The sequence below is a fragment of the Hipposideros armiger genome, unplaced genomic scaffold, assembly GCF_001890085.2.
Source record: "Hipposideros armiger isolate ML-2016 unplaced genomic scaffold, ASM189008v1 scaffold_22, whole genome shotgun sequence".
NCBI classification, from domain to species: Eukaryota; Metazoa; Chordata; class Mammalia; order Chiroptera; family Hipposideridae; genus Hipposideros; species Hipposideros armiger.
Window position 1 is genome coordinate 1,104,284 of NW_017731372.1, and position 23,205 is coordinate 1,127,488.

General features: G+C 49.5%; 1 protein-coding gene across 3 annotated transcripts; it reads right to left on the reverse strand.

Annotated features, from left to right (window-relative positions):
• NCF2 (neutrophil cytosolic factor 2) lies at positions 1-22,934 on the reverse strand. Of its 3 annotated transcripts, XM_019635480.1 has the most exons (16): positions 22,888-22,921; positions 22,548-22,737; positions 20,665-20,747; positions 15,562-15,670; positions 13,292-13,426; positions 12,322-12,429; positions 10,909-10,968; positions 9,470-9,513; positions 7,853-7,994; positions 7,558-7,629; positions 6,668-6,743; positions 4,836-4,861; positions 4,267-4,418; positions 4,063-4,174; positions 2,923-3,103; positions 1-477 (listed from the first exon to the last, which is right to left on the reverse strand). In XM_019635480.1, the coding sequence occupies exons 2-16, from the start codon at positions 22,719-22,721 to the stop codon at positions 365-367; spliced, it is 1,587 nt and encodes a 528-aa protein (XP_019491025.1). In that variant the 5' UTR covers positions 22,722-22,737; positions 22,888-22,921; the 3' UTR covers positions 1-364. The 3 variants fall into 3 exon arrangements, with proteins under 3 accessions (XP_019491025.1, XP_019491024.1, XP_019491026.1); XM_019635479.1 differs by having other exon boundaries at positions 22,548-22,934; XM_019635481.1 differs by lacking the exon at positions 20,665-20,747 and having other exon boundaries at positions 22,888-22,927.
• Positions 22,935-23,205: the final 271 nt, after the last annotated feature.

The window sequence follows — 23,205 nt, forward strand, 5'->3', positions numbered from 1 at the left end:
TCTTGTTTTTCTTAAGTTTTTTATTTTTGTTACAGAGAAGTGTACCAACAATAACTGTACAAGTCTGAATTTTTCACAAAGTGAACACATCTGGGGAGCCTGCACTCAGAGCAAGAAACATTATCAGCACCCTAGAAAAGCCCCTCATGCCCTTCTAGACACTTCCTACCACTCCCCCACCCCACCTGCAAGGTGTTCATAATCCCCAGTTCTCACATGATAGGTGGCATTTTAACAGGGCACAGTGGATTAGTGAAACACTTCCAAACCATAATGAGCTCAGTCCAGTGGACGGCAGAGGCCCCCTAAAACTTACAGATGACAAAGCACTTGTTTTCTTCAACTCCGTCAGCTGCGAAACATCCTAGACTCTTTGAGGAGCGCTTTCCAGGTCTGTAGTAGCACGTTCTTTAACAAAAGCCTTGGGGAAGATGCCGATCTTCCCTTTGCACTCCCCTTCCAGCCATTCTTCATTCACTGATGAGGTTGGAAAAGTACACGTTGATTTCTAAAACCAGTACAGGAAAAGGACCTCATCTGGACATCCCACCCAGATCTTTTGTCCACCCCCCGTTGGGCTAACAGAGAAAAGTCAGTGCTGGAAAGTGATTTGAGGTGAGAGTGGACATAGGACTTGGCCATTTTATTGTCTGTGTCTGTCTTAGACAAGATAATAGAGGAATAAAATGCAGAAAAATGAATTCAGTTTTTTAAAAGAAATGAATGAAATCGAACAATGACTCTTTAGATACGATTTTTTTTAACAAGAGTTTTATCTGAGCTTTGTTGGGAATCTGTTCTGACTATAAGAAAGGCACATACCTTTGGTTAAATGTGTTGCTAATGTATGTTCACTAGGGGAAATCAAAGAACTGAGAATTGGAACTAGTGATGCGTTCAGTCCATGTTTGTAACACAAGTATTTTAATAGCTCCTATTTTGAGCCTTTAAGTAAATAAAGTACAGGCACTGTACTAGGATATATGTACACTCGTTTCATAATAACTTACTTGTAGGCATTACCTCCATTTTACTAAGGAAAAAGAGACCCAGAGAAATGAATGGCTCGTTTGGGTTCATTCTGCCAATAAATATCAGACTGCTCGGGTATGATCTACTCCAGAGCTCATCTACCAGACCCCACAACCAGGTTAGAAGTCATCTTTGCACATAACACATCTGGAGAAATGAGAGCTTCTGCGTGGATCCTGTCCCAGACACTCAGTTGGTGGGTACGGCTGGGCGTTGGAGTTCTCCCAAGGTCATTCTAATTACCAACCGCTGTCTTGATCTTTCCTAACTAAAACAGTCATGGACTGGCTTGCCCTGGATTCTGGGAGTGTTTTAGAAATGCAAAGTGTCAGGACCTACCCCAAACCTGAGACAACCCCTTTTAACAAGACCCCCAGGTGACTCACATTAAAGTTTGAGGAACTTTGTGATGAAACCATCTCAACTGTTGAGTACAATTGAGCTCACTCCCAGCCCCACCCCATGTTTATGCTGAATTCTGTTTTCTATTTAAGTGTTACGATCAAGATTCAAAACATTGGGTTGTCGGAAAAGTCATGATGCATTTTTGCAACGAAAAACAGAAAAAATAATGTCATGACTTTTCCGGCAACCCAATACATGGGTACTTGCAGAGTTAAACCAACTTTAACTTGTATATATCATACTAAGGAGTATACCACCTCTACATATCTACCCAGAAAGTTTTCCTGTGTGTTCTCTTGTTTTTATTTCATCCCCAGCCCTCCACCCCCCACCCCGCAAAAGCTCGGGACAATTTAGCTGGTTGGTTGATAGTGACACTTAGAAAATGGCGCATGGAGTTACAAGACCCAGTTGTTACCATTGAGTTCCCCTTATCCCTTGTCAGAACTGACACTGACTGCACTGACAGTGCACCTTGATTCTATATTTCATTACTCATTTTGTGTTACTTGTCACATACTCGTATACTCATTCTCTACCCCTATAACTTTGAAGTCCCCTGCTCTCATTTCTTGATCTGTTGGATTTTCTGTTATAACTGGTAATATTGGGAGGTCAGGAAAATCATGACACATTTTTGCATTGAAAACCAGAAAAATGTGTCATGACTTTTCCGACCACCCAATAGTATTAGGTTTCTACTCCTTTGCATTGCTAATGCGCAGCACTTCAGTCATGTGAACAAACCTGTTGATGGGACTCTTGTTTGTTTCCAGATAGAGAAATAAGACTATGGCAAACCTTGAGTTAGAACAGCACTTCTCAGGATAGTCAGTAGACCAGAATCGCCAGGAAGCTTGTTAGAAATAACAGTGTGGTTCCCATCCCAAACCTGAATCAACATCTCGGGGAGCTGGGCCAAGGAATTGTATTTAACAAACTCCAAAGGATGCTTGGGCGTACTGTAGTTTAAGAAGCACTAAGTTAGAACTCTCCACACTGTTTTAATTTTCAATGTGTTTGATTCCTACCTGAATCAAGAAAGTCACAGCAATTCTGAATGACTGAGATATTTTAAGACAAAATTTACCCACTTCTACCCTCATCTTTGAGAAGGTCATATAGCCAAAGAACTATGGTTTGCAGAAGATAAGTATCATGTGGCTTGGTGCAATGGCAAAATGATTCCAGCCACCTTCCAAGTCATTAATTCTGGGAACGAGAATCCATGGCTTCTAAAACGTAGCCATCTTTAAATGTAAATGCACTGAAATGTCATCTAAGTCAGTCGTCTTGCTTCCTTGCCCATTAGAGCAACAAATGGAAAGGCTGAGCGTTCAGTTTGGCTCCCTCCAGCTGAAAGGAAGGACGTGAAAACCACTGGCTAAAGTTTGCTTTGTAGGTTAGTGATCTTTTCTTCCCTCTGCCCTTGAATTTACTTCTGCTAAAGTGAGTTAGTTTCTATAATCCAAGAGTAGCACTTACCCATTGATATAACCTGGATTACGTCTCCTTCCAGAAACTCCAGGTCCTCTGGATTGGTGGCCTCATAATTGAAGAGTGCTACTACCACTTTGCTCCCTTCCTTAGGCTGAAGTTCAGTTGTCTGGTTTTCAGCATCAGATTGTTCACTTTCCTTGGGTTCATCTGGAAAGCCTTGGTCACCCTGAAATAATAAAGGACCTGTTAGTTTTCCTCACTTCCTGGCCAGTGAACATCATCACCAAAGGAATCAGTTGCTGAAATGTCAGCGTAGCACCTGGGTTTACATCCTTTATAAATCTTTGTGACCTGACGTACTTTATGAATACTGGATGACTGGATAGATGAAATAAAAGGTCTGCAGGACCATCTTAGTCTTAAAATTTTACTGAAAATTTACAGTAATTCTGAGAAAGGTAGAATAGGCATTACTGTTCCATTTCAGATGGAGAAACAGGTTGAGTCACAAGTAAGTGACAGAATGCAAACTCAAATCTGGGCCTCTTGACTTGGAGTCCAGCACCCTTTCTGCAGCACCCACAACGCGGGACCTTCTTAGAAATGTAAATTTTCGGCTCTATCCCAAACCAGTTAAATCAGAAACCATATGGGTGGGACCCAGCAATCTGTTTGAACAAGTCCTCTAGGTAATTCTGATACTTGCTAAAGTTTGAGAACACTGCACAGAACCTTACTATCGTTCTAAAGCCACAAAAAAGGCTTTACTTTTCTTGTATATGTAACTGCACGTGTTAGTCTCCATTATGGTCAGTTTTGACCCATAAATGTTGAAGGATGCAGTTGCTAGAGATGTGAATCATAGGATTTAAGAAATCATTAGAAGCCCTGCAAGGCTAAAGGCTGTAGTGTGGTAAGTTCTCGTTTCCTGGTGCCATTTGCTCCAACCTTGGCAGATTGTCTTCAGGGAAAGGCAGTACAGCATGGTGGGAATGGCCCCAAGGAGGCCCAAGTCCTAGGTGTGTGTCCCAGCTCCACGGTTTCCCAGCCATGTAACCTCTCTGAACCTGTTTCCTCACTGCTATTGAGGAGAGGAGGGTAAAATGAGTGCTTGACAAATGCTGAATTGTTGAAGTGTGGCCCGAGAGAAACACGACCCCAGCTGCCCTTGGGCTCTGCACTCACCACTGTGTTCTCACACCACAGAGTCAGGCAGTAGTTCTTCACTTGGCCCCAGGCAGCTTTCATGCTGTCTTCTGAAAGGGGCAGCAGCTCACTGCTGTCCCGAGGCCGATAGCTGGGTAGAGACGATGAGGAAGGACCAAGTCAGCATCAGTGCAACACCGCCCCTCTTCTGTCCTCCAGGCCTGCTACCTGCACGGAGCTCACCTCAGCTTAGTGTGTTCCGGCAGAAGCTCCAGTTTTTTGGCCACCAGGTCCCGGACCTGGCTGTAGGGGAGTCCGAGCTGAGTCTCCATGAGCACCGTGTACCTGTAATGCACCTTGAGCGTGTAGGGCATGGGAACGCTGAGCTTGACTTCCTGAGGGGAGAGGAAGCAAACGGAGCTCATGAGGGAGGCTTCCTCTTCGCCACATCCCAGTTCACCACAGCCTCACTGGAGGCACAGGGAGTACTGTATGTCGCTGGGGGCACGCCAACAAGTAACTGGTTCCTAAGTAATGCGAAGGGCTTTTGGAGGTCCTTCGCCCAGACTCTTGCTTGCGTAGAAATTCCCACTGAGCAAGATCTGGCCCACCAGCTATGGGCCCATAGGAACTGTGCGCAGTGGGGTTGGAGATTGTGGAGGGGGTGTCTGGCCCATGGACTGTGTGTATGGTGACAATGGGTCTACCTTTTCTTTGGGACTATTTCTATAACCCGGGTAGACAAGCCCATGGCGGACAGCCCAAGCCCTTCCATTCCCTGCCACTTGAAATAGTACAGGGGAAAATGTTACCTTGAGCTCTTCTTTTTCTTTCTGACCTAAATGGAGAAGGTAAGGAGTAAAAGATGAATGAACACTCTTTGGCCAGCCTCTGCCACATATAGAATGAAACCTCTTAGAACGAGGCACCTAAGTTCATACCCTTTAATCTCTGGGGTGATGATTAACCTTAAGAAACATGGGGAAAATCTCACCCCAGGAAAATGTGAAGAGCAAACCCATGAACACCCAAAGGAACCCGGTTTCTGCTTCTTGGGAGCGTACGGATAATTATCAAAGGACCGTCACATCCTTACCAACCCATGGGGTCAGCAGGGATTCCCAAGCTCAGTTAAACCAGTGGGCCCAAAGCAAAGAAAAACAGTGTGAGATGAGCCAGGGGCCACAAGAAATGTTAGAACAACTTATTTTTACCTCATCTTTTATTTTTGTGTATGTTTTCTAATGTGAATAATAATTATGAATGTGGCATATTTATATGAGAAGTATGCATAAAGATAGTCACTACAGGGGGTTCATAATCAAAAAAGACCACTGATCTCGGGCCAGCCAGGTGGCGCGATGATTGAGAGCTGGCTTGGGACGCCAGAGGGCCCCGGTTCGGATCCCACATGTGAGGGCCAGTGACACTGCCCTCTACAAACAAAACAAAAGAAAACAAAAAACCCCACTGATCTCAAACCCAGCTTGTTCATTTGAATCACTTGGGAAATGTTTTTCTAGAAATAATGATTCCTAAGCCCAATTCCAGCCCTAAAAAATTAGAATCAAAGACCTAGGAATCTATTCTTAAGATCTTCCTAAGTTAACAACATGTGATCCTTAATGGGCCCCTAGACAGAAAAGCAATCTATCAGGGATATTTGAGGGGGGAGGGTAATTGGAGAAATTTGAATGGGAAATATACATCCTATAACATTATATCTCGGACATTTAACACTAAGATAACAGTTGTATCCGGGTTATGCTGAAGAACGTCCTTCTGAGGAGATACATGCTGAAGTGTGGGGTGACATGTCATGAGTCTGTAATTCAAGTGGCCCAACCACTTGAAAAAAAGAGGAGAGCAGACCAAGTACATGGTGCAAAATGTTAACAGTTGGTGAATATAGGTGAAAGGTATTCTGATGTTTTACTGTACTATACTTTCAGCTTTTCTGTGGGTTTGAGGTTTTCCAAAATACAAATGGGTGCAAGGAGCATCCCAAGCGATTCTAATGATCAGGTGGGCGTCACAATCATTGATCTAGAATCTGGACAAACCACCTGTTCAGTGCCTCTCTATCAAACACTTATTTAGAATCTGCTTAAACTGCATCAGGGACAAGAAGGGCATAGCTTCCCAGGGCAGCCCTCTCCACACATGGGGACGGTCTCCCTTTCGCATCTGCCTCTTGGTTCTTTGTCCCTCTGGGCTCTGCAGAGCGGTTTCTTTTCTAGATAAAAGTCCTCAGACCTTTGAAAAGAGCCACTCTGTCCCCCGTCTGAGGTAAACCTGTGCAGTTACTTCAACCATTCCTCCTGGGACAGGGTTTCAGTGTGAATGACAGGGGTTCGGTGACTGTATGAGCTGGGATACTCACTGCCCGCCCCCCCCCCCCGCCCCAAACCAGCTATATTCACCCAAGCCCCATGAGTGTTCTGGAGCAGGTGGGGACAAGGGGCATCTGCTTCCTGTGTTTGGGGTGGGTGGTGCAGGAGATGGGGGCTCTAGGGCTGTGCAGTCATTAGCTGAGAGGAGAAACCAGAATTTCCCGGAAGGCTGAGAGAGCAACTGTCCTTCAGGAAGCGGCCTGAAGTGCTCCTGTGCCCAGGCTTAGGATGTTACTCCCAGGGACACTAACCTGGTGACAATGAGGGTCTCCCAGGAGCACTGGAACTAGGAGGAGATGGGATATCAGACTCTGGGGAGGTTTCCTCCTGGAGGTGACAAAGAGGTGGTGAGAACATTCATTCCGACCAAGTTCTTAGGTAAGAGTAGGAGTGGGGGGGCTGGGGGAGACCCTGCAGACCCTCATGGAAAGGAGCCAGATGCAAATGATCTCCTAAAAGTTGGAGTGGGAACATTCAGGGGAGACTAAGGAAAGTGTGGGTTACCAGGGGAGGCAAGGTGGGTCTGGTGAAAGCAAAGCACAGTAGAAGCAAAAATCCTAGCTTCTACCTCTCTTTGTATGGCATTTAAAACGTTTCAGCTCATCTGAACGTAGTGATCTGACCAGGGAGAGCCATGCCACAGAGGACAATTGGTGGCACAGGCTAGAGAGGGGAGGCCTTTGAAGGGTGATGGCAGCTTCAGAGGCAGTGACAGGCAAGGCCTAACTCATTCAGCTCTGAAGCAGACTTTTTTTAAATGGCATTTCACCAGCCAACACATGGACTATTCTTCCAGGTGAAGAGGACCTTTCTGGGAAGCCCTAACCTTCATATACTACAGGCTTTGCGTCTCAGGTCACCGCTGACCAGGAGGAATCAGAGGTGGCTGGGCCCAAGGGGTCCAGCAGATGCCTCCGCTCAGCACATGTTGTGGGTGTTTCCCTCATCCCCAGGTTCAGCTCTGGGTGGCTGGTGCCAACTCAATGCAGGTTCAGGACCAGTGAGTCTTTCTTCAGGTGAGTCCTGACAGCACCACACTGAGCACCACCTGAGCAGTTTCCACACTCTTTTCTCCCCTCCGTGGAGAGGTCCGTCAGTGGTTGGGGGGTGGGGAGAATGGGAAGCCTTGGCACTACATTACCTGGGTCTGCTGCTGCTGAGGATTGATCCGCAGCTCGACTGGTTCAAGGTAGTTGCAGGGCACGAGCCCCTTCTGCAGTGCGACATCCCGGAATCAGAAAGGGGGGAATAAAGGTGGCGCTCATCCGTACCCAGGGCGCAGACCAGCCCACAGACATGGGGGAAAGGGAGGGGGATACAGACGCAAGAAGGTAGGTGGTCTGCAAAGAAGGTAGCAGATACTGGTCCTCAGAAAGCTCTGCCATTTGCTGCCAGGATCCCATGCCCGAAAAGCCACCGCCCGGTCCCCTGAATACCTGCCCGTTGAACATGACCGTAGCCCAGTTGTCATTGCCTTTCTTCAAGACGAAGACGATATTCCCTGGCATGACCTGCAGCTCCTCCGGTGTCTCCGGCACAAACCCGAACAGCACGCGGTGGGCCTCCCCTTCCAGAGCCCTGCAGGGGTACACACGAGATGCCCCCACAGGGCTATGGGACAAGCACAATGGACCTGAGCCGGGAGACGCGCTCCAGACACCCTCCGACTCCACATCTAACTGCCTACGTGACCCTGAGCGGGGCTTGCCTGCCCGGTCTCCTGGGAAGACAAGGTCGGAAACTGCACGACCGAGCTCCTCAACCGTATACACAGTGGGGCAAGAAGGAAAGAAACACAACAGCACAATATGGTGTCTTGTGACCCTCCCTTCCGAGCAGGATGTTTCCGGGACATGCTTGGTCAGCTCCAGCTTCCGGGCTGGAGTGGACCAGGTGAGTGTGGCCGGGAGTGGCTCTGGTGGAAGGCAGGTGAGAGCCAGCGCTGGGGCCCACAGGCACGCAGGCAGAAGGGGACTTAGTGCTGGGCGGGTGAGCTGTGGGGGCGGCGTAGGGGGATGTGTAATGAGGTCCTGAGGCTGTCTGCTCCGAGTTATGCAATGTCATTTCCCCTTTACCGTTTCCTCACGACCTGCCTTGCCCTTCAAGGCTCTGGGGCGTCCCATTTGTGCCACTTTGGAACGTGTGGCTGAGAGGCTGGCTTCAAGGCTGCCTGCTGTGTTGGAGTTTCAAGCTCCTCCGGGGTTCACCTGGGGCTTGCTGGGTCCCTCCCACTTCCCTCTCTGTTATTCTCCCCTCAGTCCTTTCAGTTTCCAAATGTCGTGTCTCTTTGACATAGAGGCTACAGACTCCTCCAGCAGACAGAGTTTAGGAAGAGCTAATCCAGCCCTCTCAGTTTTATAGTTGCTTTGGTACGTTTTCACGATTTAAAAACCTTTCTTTATGGGGGTAGGGGAGCTAGGACTGCTTCCTTATTTAAAGGCGATTCTTAAGAAAGCTGTAGGTTAAGTCCTTCTTTGCTCCTCATCTTACAGAAGGACTTCTTTTTCTTGAGCCCTTCCTCTTCTTTAGAAAATATGTGCCAATAGGGAGTGAAAACACAGGAAGGGACAGGCCATTCTAGCTTCCCACTTTGCTCGCCTGACTCGAGAGCTCCGCCTCCCATGGGGGGCTGTAATGGAAAGGAATTGTTCTCCAGCCCTAGGCCAGTGTTCTGGCTCCCACGGGGAGGCGGGGGCGGGGGCGGAGGGCGGCTTTAGGAGGCCGAGTTCCGTGGGACACTGCTGCAGTTCACCAACAACAACGCCTCACTATATGTGTACATTGACATGGGGACACAGGGACACCCTGTAACTCTAGCCAAGTCCCCATGGTCAGTCCCACCACAGACAAGACCCCGTCCCCACCGTATTGCTCCACGCTAACCTTGAAACAGAAGGAGCCAACACACTAGGCTAAATTCCACAAGGTTTAGACCCTGACCCCAGCTTCATCGTCTTCACACACACACACACACACACACACACACCCGTCTATTGCCATCAGATCAGGCTTGGAGCTTGGATACTCTGCACAGGGATCTACATGTAACTTACTTGAAGATCTCTGGCGTTTTGGGTCTGGGTGGAGGCTCCGCTGCCTATTGGACAGTCAAGAGAAATGAAGAAGAGCAGGACAATAAAGCAAGGAGGAGAGAGAACAGACTGTTAGTGATAATTTGAGCCTTCTTCCAGGCCAGAAAAATCAAAGAATGCATTTCTGGCCCCATCAGAACACTGTCTAAGGAGAGGGCAGAGCGTGCCTGGACTAGACGCTGGAAAAGAACACCTCCCACCAGCTCCCTCTGTACAGGTTTCACCAGCACAGCAATTGTCTTCAGTCAGACCTGGTTTCTGAAGAGGTTTAGCTGTCACAGAGCAACATGGCGCCACGAGGGTGCTTTTGATCTTGAGCTCTGCCTCTTCCCTAGGACACTCTCCAAAAGCTCTGTTCTATAATTAATGTCAACTATATCACATGACACTTGTGGGTATTTAAAATCAACTCAAGATCCATGCACCAGGCAAGACTCTTCTTTCAGCGCATGTTCCCAGTTCTCTCCTGAATACCATGGAGCCTAGTTATCTGGGCTTCTCTCCGCCCTGGCTGCTCTGAAGTCAAAGGGACTTCCACAAGGTTTTCCTCAAAGTAGTGTGAGAAAGACCAAAGGATCTGGAACCCCTCTCTGTCCTCCGTTTTCATCCCACTCGCCAGAGCCCCAGCATTGGTCATGTTCTGGGCCAGCAGTCATTATTCTGACCCTGGTCAGAATGTCAGCGCTGCTCCCGGGAGTGACCAGGTGTGTGTGGGCGCCATGCTCAAAAACTCCTCCCCCTGCTAGTGCTGATCAATGCTCCTGCCCATCATGGTTCTCTTGCAACACAGCTCAGCCTGTCTCACCCTTTTCCCTTCACAAGGAAGCTCTGCCTTCACATTTCTAGACCCCCTGTCATCCAGTCCATCTGAAACCACGTCTCTGAGCCCAGCTTAGGCAGAAAGATGGCCCACTGAAGCTTCCTGCCTGTGTTTCCGAGGGAACCCCCTGCACACGGGCAGATGGGTGCAGCCAGCAGAGCTCGTGGCCTCAGGTCCCGGACCCCCACAGGAGTCCCCTCCTGGCCCCCGTGTCTGAAAAGAGGCATCGTTAAAAAGCCTTCGACAACTTGCATTTCAATTTTCTGAGGGGATGGGTGAGGTGTCAGGAGATGACGAACAGCTCTGTTAGAACTCAGAGAAGCGAAAACTGGCATTTGCGGGGAAGCTGGAGGGTTGGTTTCTGAGGACCTGAGGTTAAGCCTACAACTGCCTTATGCCTCGACCAGTCCTGGAACCTGTGACCAGGAATGGCAGGCAGGCACCCTCAGCAGCACTGAGAGGTCCCTTGAAGGAGCCCTTAAAATGAGGCAGCTCAGCAGACACATTCTCCCCAGCTGGGTGTTGCACAGAGAGCTAGCTCTGGAGACCTAGAACCATGGAGAAGGAGGCATCACGTCACCTGAGGCTGCAGAGGGGCAAAGCCCGAAAAACTGTCTTGGTCCACCACAGACGCCACCACCTGAAATGGAGAGAGGAGGGTGTGAGGGCTCTGCCAGCACCGGCTCCCCATCCTTCCGTGGTTCCCCTCAAGATCCCCTCCTTTTTCACACCCTGGCTCCAACCTCCCTGGTGCCTGGTTCCAGAGGTGAACAATGGCTGAGGACTGACTTGCTGACCCTCTGGGTCCAAGTTCCAGCAACTGAAGAAGCTATTGGGTTGTCGGAAAAGTCATGACGTATGGTTTCTATGTATTTCGTTGCGAAAATGCGTCATGACTTCAATAGTACTGCCCCACCCTCACTAACCCAGCAGGCCCGCTCTTGTCTTTTTCTCTTTTTTGAACATTTTTTTTATTGAGGTAAAATCCGCGTAGTATAATATTAACCATTTTTAAGCGAAGGGCACATTGGCATTTAGTGCAGTCACAATGCTGTGCAGCCACCACCTCTACCTAGTTCCAAAACATTGTCACCAACCCCCAAGAAATGCCACACTCATTAAGTAGTTAATTCACATCCCCTCTCCTCCTAGCACTTGACAATCACCAATTTGCTTTCTATTCCTGTGCATTCACCAATTTGTTTTCTATTCCTGTGCATTTACCTCTTCTGGACATTTCACATACATGGAATTGAGTAACGTGGCTTTTGTGTCTGGCTTCCTTCACACAGCATAATGGTTTCAAGCTTTGTCTGTGTTATAAGCTGTGTTGGTGCTTCATCCCCATGTTTCCCATTGTATGGCTAGGTCACATTTTGTTTATTGGTTCATCTGTTGACGGACATTGGGGTGTTTCTACTAACCCAGGCTCTCTATGGTGCCAGAACCAGCTGTTTCATGAGTGGGCAACTGTAGCCTATAAATGGGTCCAAGTCAAGTGTAGTTTTGGGCGGGGACTGTTGACTCATTTTGGATCATTTCTGAAAGCATTTAAGCCCTTGGATTCAGAAGGAGTCCAGCTGAAGAAGGAGTCTAATCATAGGGCTGTGGAAGTGGGGCCACAGGGAGCATTAAGCCAGAAAGGATGCCACGCAGGTCTGTTTCCCTAACATGTTCTGTCCACATTAGGTGAGCCCCTCGTAGCTGTGTTTTCTTCCCACTGGCTCAGTCTCCAAGACTCAGCATCCTGAGAGTAACCCTGTGGCTCTCGCCCAAGGTCAGGCTGGAAAGGAGGAATGAGAGAAGCCTGCAGAAAATAAACTAGAAGCATTTGCCCATTTTTCATCAAGACCAGACTGTAAACAGTCTCTCGCTGTCTTCCCAGGGCAGAACCATGGGGTGGGGGTGCTCTTTTCCCAAGAGTTCCCTCTCCCCCCCTTGGTCTGCCTGGCCCACACCATAGGAGACTCTGGGAAGCTGAGAGCCCGCCTACCGTCGCCTTGCCTAGGTAGTCCTTCTTGACCAGCTGGGCCACTTGCCTCTCATTTGGTCGAAACAGCTTGCCCACGGGGATCACCACTGGCTCATACAGCTTCTGTTTCTGTAACACAGAGACCACAATGCTTCCTTACCTGCCAAATGCGGGTAATGAGGCTTGTCCTGCCTCCCTCACTGAACGGATGCAAGGATCCGTTGAGATAACCTCAAAAGAGCATTTTTTTTTAAATGGGTAAGGACTGAACTTATTAGCATTTCAGGGTGTCCAAGGAAGGAACAGTTGGTTTTAATATCACTTTACACCGAGAGGCTGTGTGGACATCTGTTGGTGGTATTTGCCCAGCACCCTCTTTTCCCAGGGGAGCTGCCCCCTCCTGCTCTGTGTAGCTCGGGGGGGGGGGCTGTCACTCACAGCATAGGAGGCATGGCAACCACAGGGGTGGCCCAGGACCCAAACAAGGCTCATAATGGTGCTCTCTTGGGATCGGTCTCTACTGATGTGGACAGGTACCCAAAAACTGACTTGTGCCCCTTTGTTCCTTGTGCTTTAAGAGCCTGATTTAAAACCAGCTTCATCCCAAATGTGCTCAAACTATGACATTTTCACTAGTCATTCATATAATCAATGCATTTTTTTTATGAGAGCCGTCACGTGCATGGCACTGTGCCAGGCTGCAAGGACTCAGCAGTGAGCAAGCAGGTATTGTGCCCTCGTGTGCTTGGCTCCAGGCTCCAGCCTCCTGCTCCCCGTGTGCTATCACGGAGCTCCTCTGAGGGCCGGCCCGAGGCAGGGCTCGGCTGTCAGAACTCTAGGCCTCGGCTCAGTGCTTCCAGATTCAAGATCCGGCATGGAGCTATCCCCCCAGATCAGTGTTACCCAGAGTTCAGGGTAACTCCAAGCATCACTGCAACAAATGAAAATCCAGTGACATCCCCTCACCACCCCGCCTCCCCCACAGGCTTACCCAAACGCATTCCATGGCTTTGTCAATTTTGGAATGTCTCGGCTCAGACTTCATGCTCGTAGCCAATGCTAAATGTTCTTCAGCCTTTTTCCATTCCTTCTTCTTGGCATACATGAAAGCAATGTTATAAAGCACCTGGAAAAGCAGAGGCCACACCGTAAAACCAGAGGCTGCTCTGAATCTAGGTACCAGGGCAGAGCTTGTATGATGCTCCTGGAATGTGGCCTGGTGACATTTGTCCCTTTCCCAGCTCTCCCGGGAATATCTAAAATATCATACAATCAATCTTGCTAACAAGTAATGTCCAGCACAAGGATGGTGTGAAGTAAATAAACATCATGTAATACATAAATCCAACATCGTGTGCATTCTTTCAATAGCTGAGTCTGTTGGGGGGACAAAAACTATTGTGTTGCTTTAGTACCGAGAAGAGGGGCACGCTCAAGACCCCACAGACGAATTGGGAGTCAAATACACGTGTGTCACCTCCCAGACCAGCTCTTGCCACTGAGCCTCGGCTAAAAGATTGGACAGGTGTGAGTGGGGAGAGAGCGAGTTCCAGGTGCCTCGTCCTGCCTGGAACACGGGAGTAACAAGACTGTAATCCAGACACATGGGCATGAGGAAACTCCGTGGGCAAAAGTCCGGTGGAGCTGGAAAGAGACGGCACAAACCAGGGGCAGCGTTTCACCTGGGGCGGGAGGGAATAGCACATTCACCAGTAGCCACAACTTTCCAGGCCTTGAGTTGGGTGGTAGGTTCATGAGTGTTTGTTTTATTGTTATGCTCCACAACTGAAACACAGAATCCAACCGTTTGGATGCATCAGCAAGATTAAAGAACAATACAAAATACAAGTAGGCTCCCTTCTTTTGCTATTTCTGAGCCTCCGTGAGCTGTTGCCTTCTGTATACGTGCTTGGCTGGCCCAGCCCACCCGCCACCTGTGTGCAGGAAGAAAGGAGAACTCAAAGCCTTTTAAAACTTCCTATTTAGTTCTAAGCCACCGTCTCTTAAGACCTTTTTTCCACAGCAGGTTTTTTTTGACTCTGTGACTGGAAAAGCCTGAACTTCCTTTCAAAAAGGATGGTGTGATTTCTCAGAGCCAGAGTTAGACCCAGGCGGGGAGAGTGGCATTATAAGTAGGGAAATGACAGGAGGGTGCCACGTGGCAGAAGGGCCTGAGACTCTGAAACGCCCAGCTTTATGTGCAGAGAGGTCCATACAACCAGTATTTCCCGTTCCTGGGTTATTTCAGCCCCAGCTACAGGGAAACATCCCTCCCCGGATTTCTGCTTTGATGTCACTGTTTTATGATCCTTTCTCTAGAATTACTTGGTCCCGCAACCCTTCAATATATGTAAGTCATTCTCAGGGATTGGCCATGTCTGGAGATATTTTAGGTTGTCTCACTGGGGATGGGGTGCTACTGGCATTTAACGAGTAGAGGCCAGGGGTGCTGCTAAACATCCTGCAATGCACAGGACAGTCCCCTACAACAAAGAATTATCTGGTCGAACATATCAAAAGCGCCCCAGTTGAGAAACCCTGCTCTAGAAGCTGGCCACAGGCAAACCAGTTGCCACCCCAAAGCCTCACATCCTTAGACTGGGAGCAGTGGGGGAAGCTGCTAGCCTGCTGCAGGGCTGGATGGGGACACACTTCCCCAGGGACCTGGGCGGTGAAGGACTCTCATTATTAAGCCTGGGCAACCCTGGAAACACTGGCTTCTCCTGCCTGAGAAACTAAAGCAAGGGGACTTGTTTCAGCGATTCTTCTAAATAAACATCGAGGATATTTGGAGGGATTTTAGCTTTTAAAGCTCCTGGGGTATTTGATGTTTAGGAGTGGGGAGAGGAGGGTTGGTTGGAAAAAGTCCACACGTGACCTGTGAAATCCAAGCCAGTCACGTTTCCCTCTTTTGGGAAACAGTAAGGTATCCGTCTATGGAAACCTCTCCCAAAATTTGTGCTTTGAGCTAGCTGTTCTTTGAGCAAGAGGGAAGTGGACTGATTTGTGCCAAATTATCCTGCCTCTCTCTTCAGGCATTGACCAAGGACACGAGGCCAGAACCACTAATGGCAGAGAGCGTGGTCTGTAACTGGAGAACTGAGCGAGGTTACGGCAGGTCCTGCATGGAGAGGGAGCCTGTGGTTTTGGATTTGTTAATATAATGCTGGTAAATTGCCCATCCACCTGAATGAGGCACATTGTTAGGGATGCTTCCACAGGCCAACCCACTCATGTCCAGGCTAGGCCCTTCCTCTTTACCTCACAGGCGAACAGCTTGAACTGTAGCCCCAGGATCTTGTAGTCTATCAGCTGGTTCCCTCGAAGCTGAGTCAAGGCCTCTTTCAGGTCTTTAATAGCGGAATCGTATCTGCAAGACAGAGAGAGAAAATAACCCAGTCCAGGGCCCGGAGGGCAAACGACAGAATAACGTGTGTGATGGTGTCCCTTTATCCATCCAACTCACTGGGACAAGAAGCCTCTTCCAATCCCTTTTAATCTGCTCCAGGTTTTTCTCCAACCCTGAGCACCAGGTTTCCAGAGAACTCAGTGTGCAAGGTGCCCCCTGCACTGAGGGCTCCTAGACTCAGGCAGTCGCAGGTGTTTCCTACTCTGTCGACTGAGTACTACGTGCCCACCTTTCTGACAGCCCGCTTGTCACTTGGCAGAAGAGCCTTCTTCTCTCCCAAGAGCTCCCTGCCCAGCCAGCCCCTGCGGGGCCCTGAGCCCCTGCGAGCTGATTTTGACTTCTGCTCCCTTCCAGCCCAAGGCCAGGAGAGCCCCACACAGTGACAGGGCTCCCAGGGGCCCCTCTCACAGCTGTGACACCCCCTCCAGCCCAGAGCCTTCTCCTTCACTTCTTTGGAGGCCAGCTTAGCTCTTGGTTTTGTGGCCTGCTTAGTCTCCTGTCTTCTCCCTGCTCCTCCACACGCTTTGAAAAAAAGAAAAAAGAAACCACCACTTAAGCCCAGTCGCATTTCTAACACTGCTCCTGGCACTGCCTTGTGCTTTCCTGGGCTGGCCTTGTGCTGCCCGGTTCAAGGTGTATCAGGGCTGCTGTCGTTGGATTTGCGGCCGAGGAAGGAGTTAGTCGCATCCACAGTGTGGGCAGGACCTGGACCACACCTCCTTGGCCTGCCCTTGACCTCCTCAGAGGCCCTGGTGGGAGGGAGCTATTGCTGGGCTGCAGGGTGCAGAGGTGGGGGTGGGGGTGGGGAATGGAGGGGTGGGAGGAGCAGCAGAAACTGAGCAGCCCCCGCCCCTCAGCCTCGGGGCCTGGCAGGAAGAAATGTGACTGCTGGTTGTGGCTCCTGCCCGGGGGACATGCACCCCTGGCCCCCAGGCCACTGTCTGACCCAGAGCTGCCGCGTGTGGCTTCTCTTGGAGGTAAGCCTGAAATTTGAACTCAGGCTGGCGAGGACCCCGGAGATGTGGTGGGGTGTAGTGAAGGCATCCTAGGACAGGGGCCAGGGGACCGGGGCTAGATCCATCAGCTCTGCCACTAACTGGGAAACCCTGGCAAACGATTTCCCTGGCCTCCGGTTCTATGTTAACATAAGGAGTGTATTGTGCACAAGGAGCATATTATATTCAAGGAGCACATGATATGAGGAGCTTGCTAGTATGTGGTCCCGGATCTAATTTCTGGAGTCAAAGCCACATGGACTTGAGCCCCGGCTCCGCCACTTACTATCTAGTGACAAAGGGCAAGGTATTTAATTTCTCTAAGCCTGTTTTCTCATGTTCAGAATTAGAGAATAACAATAGCATGTGCCTCCCAGGGTTTTTGTTGAGAACTAAATGAGGTGAAGCATTCAGGTGCTTAGGACAGTTCCTGGCACACGTAGTAATTCATATTATTATTATTATTATTATTATTATTATTATTATTCAGCTCTAAAACTTTGGCAGTTAAATTCATATCCAATCATTTCATACATGCTTAAATGATATTTATCAGGAGATAAAAATCCGTGGTTGCAGAGCTGGCACTCCGATCTCAGGGAAGCTTGGTGCTGACCAGGAGGGTGGGCTGGCTGAAAGAATCCTAAGGAATGAGTCCCCAAGGTCGTTGGGGGGGGAGATGCTGGACATCTGTCACCACTGGGTTTGAAGTAAGCCACACAGCAGCAGGGGCTGGATAATAATGGAAGGAGGCAGCCTGGCTTTGAAACAGGAGCATGGCTTTCTCTAACATATTCTTGTCGTTAATGATTATGACTGTAAAACCTATTGAAGCATGCAGGCTATTCCTTAAGAAGCATTTCAAGGTGTTTCCACATCCTTTCAGGCATTTCTGCTCCTTCTTTTTAAGCCGGAAGATTGGGTGACTGGCTCCAATTCACTGACCCAAGGAGAGAGGGGCCAGTGGAAAGGCAGGTGTCCTGTTTGACGGGCACACGCGGTCCCACTGTGTTCCCCTGCCTGTGTGTGAGAGCCAAAGGGCCTCAGAGGACACACTTTAGGTCCTGTCAGCTTTGACCTACAGTTGTACCTTCCTCCCTGGCGAGCTGGCGAAGCAGATGCATTTCATCTGTGAAGTGACACTGCCTGTGTCACCTGGCACTGAGTGACCCCAACAAAACCCTTCTCACAATTCTCCAGGCCATCAAGATATCGAAAGATCTGGGCATAGTGGGAGGGAGAGAGAAAGAACTGACAAATTATTCAAAGCACTCTCTTTGTGTTAAAAAGCGTGGTGAGGGTCCTCCTGCTACATGTCAATGTCTAAACACGCTTTGAAAAGCATCGTCCTGGCTGCCCACGGTGGGCCTGTCCTCAGCCCCCATCACCCACCCCTTGTTTCCTGCGGCTGCACCCCAGGAGTATCCACTTTGACACACAGCTCTGCTGCCCTCTGCCCGGAGTCTGAATCAGCTCAGCCTGAAATCCCAAAATAGCATGCTGCCCTGTGTGCTGGTGGGCCGAGCAGTGGCAGCCCTTCCTCAGTTCCCTGCCGTGCCATTTGGAACACACAGTGTCCCCTAGGACGCCAGAGTGCCTGTGGCTCCCTGCGGGCCTCCAGAATGACGCCCCGTTGAGCGCCTTGGCTGAGCTGGACCTGCAGCCCTCACGTCCCCCAAGAAGGGGCTCACCAGCGCAGTGGCAACCTTGGGTGGCTTTTCACAAGCTCTGAGCCTGCGAGGGTTTACAATTTTCACTTTTGTAATGCTCCCTGTAAAGGTTTCTTAGGAACCGCTGACGCTCCTGATGGTTTCTGTTCTACCCACGCCCCATGCTGTCGAAGGTCCAGGATAATGGAGGCTTTTAGCAGCTGACAGAAGTCAAAAGCCAAACACCTCTGCGACAGGGGTTGGAGGTCATGCCCTCCCCAGTATCAAAAACAGCAGGAAAAGGCTTTTGCTGCTGTGTCCGTGGGCCAGCAACATCTAAAGGGTCGCTCCGTTACTGTCTATCACAGCCCTAAGATTCATAAAAAAGGCCCAGGACCTGAAACACAGCTCAGCGCTTCTCTCCCCTTTCAGACGACAGGCTAAGGTGGGAGAGGTCAGACTTTGACCCCGAGACACCACTTGCTTTCTTAGAAATGCGCTCTAACTTTGTCCTGTGGAACTCTGGAGAGCAACACAATGACATATGAAAGCGGGGAACGCTAAGGCCAAAAACCCACACCCATAACAGTATTACCCTGAAACAAGCCCCACTGTAACCTGAAGGAATTCCTAACCCACTCATTAAGAAGTAATGTTTCTATTATAATTCCCCATGGCACTTACTTTAAAATATCCGTTATAGCACTTACCCCATGCTACCTTGCATTATAGTGATTAGTTCGTGGCCTGGTTGGTTTCCCCCTTGTAATGAATAAGTTCCTTCAAGCAGAGGCTATATTTTTCTCGCTTTCGTTTAATTAATTCCATAAGCATTTATTAACGACTCTCCTAGATACTGAACTATAAGAGTGAATAAATAAAGATTTCTTCTCTCAAGGAACCCACAGAGCAGCAGAGAAGACAAATATGTGAGCAAAACTCTGTCATAGAGAAGACGGATGTTACAAAAGGAGATACAACAGAGAGTGGTTGCCACCCGAGGGGTTGAGTGTGGCCGGGGCAGACGGGCAGAAAGATGAATGAGGGGGTAGGCAGTGGCTGGACCGCAGAGGAACAGGCAGAGGAATTCGGCCTTTGTCCTCCACTAATGGGAGTCACTGGAAGTTCTGAAGCAGAATCACACTGATTGTTTAAAGATCACTCTGGAATGCGATTAGAGAAGATAAGACTGGTGGTGGCTGGGAAACTGGTTTAGAAGTGATAGCCCTGGTGAAAAATGAGGCTCTAAACCTGGGCAGCGCTGGTCAGAACGGGGAGGAATGGGCGAATTCAAGAGGTCAACTTGGCAAGGTATAGGAAGAGATTCTGGGTTGATCCCCGGTAGAGATTTAGTGGCCAGCTGCTTACACATGGCGGACCCGCTCTGGGACGAGGGTGGGATCCCTAAGGGTTCCTCTGTGGACTTCCAGAGGACACTGAACCCCCGTGAAATTGCACATAAAACTATGTATACCCTTGTATGTGTGTTTCTGGGAAGATAACCCATACGTGTCACCATGTAACAACCACTGCTATAAGGATAAAAGGGAAAAGGGTCAACAGCAGAACCTCGGAAGGGGGGACACCAATGTCTACGGATGGAGCAAAAACAAAGCAGGCAACTCAAAGGTGAAGAACGATGCCTCGTTTATATTATTTCCTCCATCGGTAGCTGTTGGTAAAAATTTGGTAGATTTTTCTCTCAGTTTTAACTACTATTTAACCAGTTGCAGACTAATTGAATCCTAGATCTTATTCCTAGGTCTTTCAAGCCTTTCAGACGTGGATTTCTGGGCATTTTCACGTAGAAATTTCTCCTGGGAGGCTTCTCTCTTGCCAGTGTCTCTCCTCACGATAGGCTGTTAGAGCTAATTAGAGGATGGCCTTAGAGCTTGTCTTTTAAGATTAAAGATCCACTGGAGGATTTGTGCTCAGGCTGCCTGTATATTCTGTACATCTGGAGAACATAGGAGATGAGGGAAGGGGGACTGAGACGCAGGACGTTAAGAAGGGAGACAGCCTGATGCCGCTGAAAGGCGAACGCCTGCACGTCTCCCCCCAGTCCCAGGCTTTCTCTCCCCAGGTTGCTTTTGTGGTTTGACTTTGAGGAAGACTTCGTGACCAGGTGGCAGGCCTGTCTTCCCTCCCAGGGGAAGGCTTTTGCCTCATGCTGATTTATCGCATAACTGCTCAGAGAAGGTCCCAACAGAGGCGAGGAGGATACTTATCGAACATCCCGTCTAGCAGCACTGAGACCTTCTCCAGGTTTCTCTGAGCACTTCCCCGGCTCATGCAATGCTGGACCACTTACTTCTCCATCCGGTAGTAGAGCATGCCTCGTTGGAAGTAGGCCACCGCCAAATGCTTGTCTCGGTTGATGCTTCTAGAGAAGGCCTGGGGGAGAAAGGGCCCATTTGTGGCCAAGGAACCAGGCCGGGGGAGGTGTGAGGTCAGCCAGAGGGTGAGGCAAAAAGGGTCATGAGAATGATTGGTGTCTTGAAGGTGGCAGGGAGCTTAGAAGCCAGATACCCCGGGTAAGAGTGCCCTGTGTTGTCACTTCCTGGTGACATGGCATGAGGCAAGTTACCTAATCTCCTTGAAATTTAGTTCTTCTCTGTAAAATGGAGGATATTAATATCTGCCTTTCAAGGTGACTGATAGGATTCAAATAATACAAGTAATTAAACATAGACATAACCATTAAAATGTGAGCGATACGGTATTACATGTGTGTATTCTATAAATATTACACGATTAAAATAATAACAAATAAGAATGTATATAACATATGAGGGATAAAGACTCAAGCCGGAAACCAAAGAAAGACGGAGAGAACGAGAAGACCCAAAGCAGAAGAATGCAAGAAGTCCAGCGAGGTGAGAGGAAGGTGTGGAGGGAGCGGCCCAGGGGTGCGCGGCGGCGGGCACAGCCCTGCCCGGGGCCCCGTGTCGGTGGCAGCTAACAGCCCCTGCTGGCATAGCTGCCCCAGACTAGCTGCCCGGCATTGCCAAGTTCTTCTCCCCGACAATGTGCACTTTGTCTCCAGCTGCCCTCGGAATCTAGGAAGCTAATTTACTCAGCCCCTTGGCAGGCCCCTGAGAGGAGGCCAATGGCCTCCCTCCAGCCAGACATGGGGTGGGGGCCTTCGTGTGCTCCTGTCTGCCCACTCTGGACCTGAGATGGACTTGTCCGTCTGCACAGGTGTTCTAAGCAGCTTCTCTCCTCACTCCTCTATGCTCGCTGCTGGCCACAGTGAGGATGGCTGTGAGAGGAACTGGCTCTTTAAGTGGGCCGGGTAGTCAGTCATCTGTCCACACGGCCTTGCAAAGACTGGCAGTAAAAGGTAAAAATAAGAACTCACATTTACACCGCAGTGGTGTGAAGTGACAGCATTTTAACAGTTGGTGCCCACTTAATCCTCAAGATATTTAACCCCTCAAGAAACTGAGAGCCAGAAGTTTACAGGACTTGCTGAGGACGGTTCAAAGGTCCAGAGAGAGTCAGAGCTGTGATTTGATTCTAGATCTGCTTCCAAACTCCATAGCCTTTCCAGCTCACCAGACCAACCCAAAGGGTGATGTTTGAATGCTCAACCCCATACTCAGGAATAGGAGAGAGAAAAAATATTTGAAAAATATGCAGAGACACCCTACACGGGGCCCCTGGCAGACAGCATGAATCAATCACAGTATGATTGCCTCCCACCATAATTGATCAGAATTGTCACTTGAGACGAAGCCTCTTTTTCTTAAGGGCCTCCTCTCTGTCTTTTGGGCAGACAGAAAAGCTCACCCACATGAATGCCTTGAGGAGCCAAAGAGGTGCTTTTATCATCAGCTGGGAAGCACGAGATGGAAATCCTGTGGCCAGCAGGGGTTTATAGAAGAAAACATAACTAGGGAAGTCTTCATGAAGGGGTGAAAGAATGATTCCAGAATGACGTGAATTTAATAGATGGAGAAGAAAGGAGAGGAAACCCACCGCTTGTGGTTCTCAGCCCTGAGGCTCATTAGAACCCTCTGAAGAGCCTGCCCAGGCCCCTCCCCAGACCAATTAAATCAGGACCTGGGGGGGTGGGGCCTGGCAGCTTTTCTTCTTGTAAAGCTCCTGAGAGGCGTCTAAACTGCAGCCAGGGCTGGGAACCACTCATTACAAGGGCACAGAGGCAACCCGGGGAGAGACACCTCCACTCACCCTCTCTGCCTCGGGCATGTTTTCCAGGATTGTATGCAAGCAGCCAATGTTGAAACAAATCCTGGAGTGGGGGTCCTGGATGGCGGTGAAGGCGTCCAGGGCTCCCTTCCAGTCTTTCTTGTCGACTGCCAGCACCCCTTCATTCCAGAGGCTGATGGCCTCAGCCAGGGACATGGTCAGGCTGTGAGCACTGGCAGGAGACAGGGAGAAGGTGAGCAGGCCTCTCCCCACAGCAGGGCAGCTCCAGACCTCTCCTTTCTTGGGCTGGTGCTCAGAATGGGGTCCAGCCTTTCTTAAGACAACTTCCCAGTGTTGCAAAAGCATCAGGAAATGTCCCCACCTTTCGGCAACTGATGCATGACCCTCATGAGAGAGAAGAGGAAAGAGAGAGAGAAGGCAAGTGGGGGCGGAGTGTGGAGGAGACAGGAAGTACATCAGATATTGCCTGTGATGGATCAGTTCCCCAAAACGCTTCTGCTCTGTCACGCAGCTTGTTTTCTCTGCCCATCCTGCCCGCCGCAGCTTTGGGTCAGGGCTCTGCTCTCAGGCTCAGGGCAGCCTCGGCTGATCAATGCGCCTCCCTGGGCCTCCATGCCCAACCTTTGTTAGATGAGGGTGCTTGCTGAGAGGCTAGTTCTTTCCAGTCTTACATGAATTC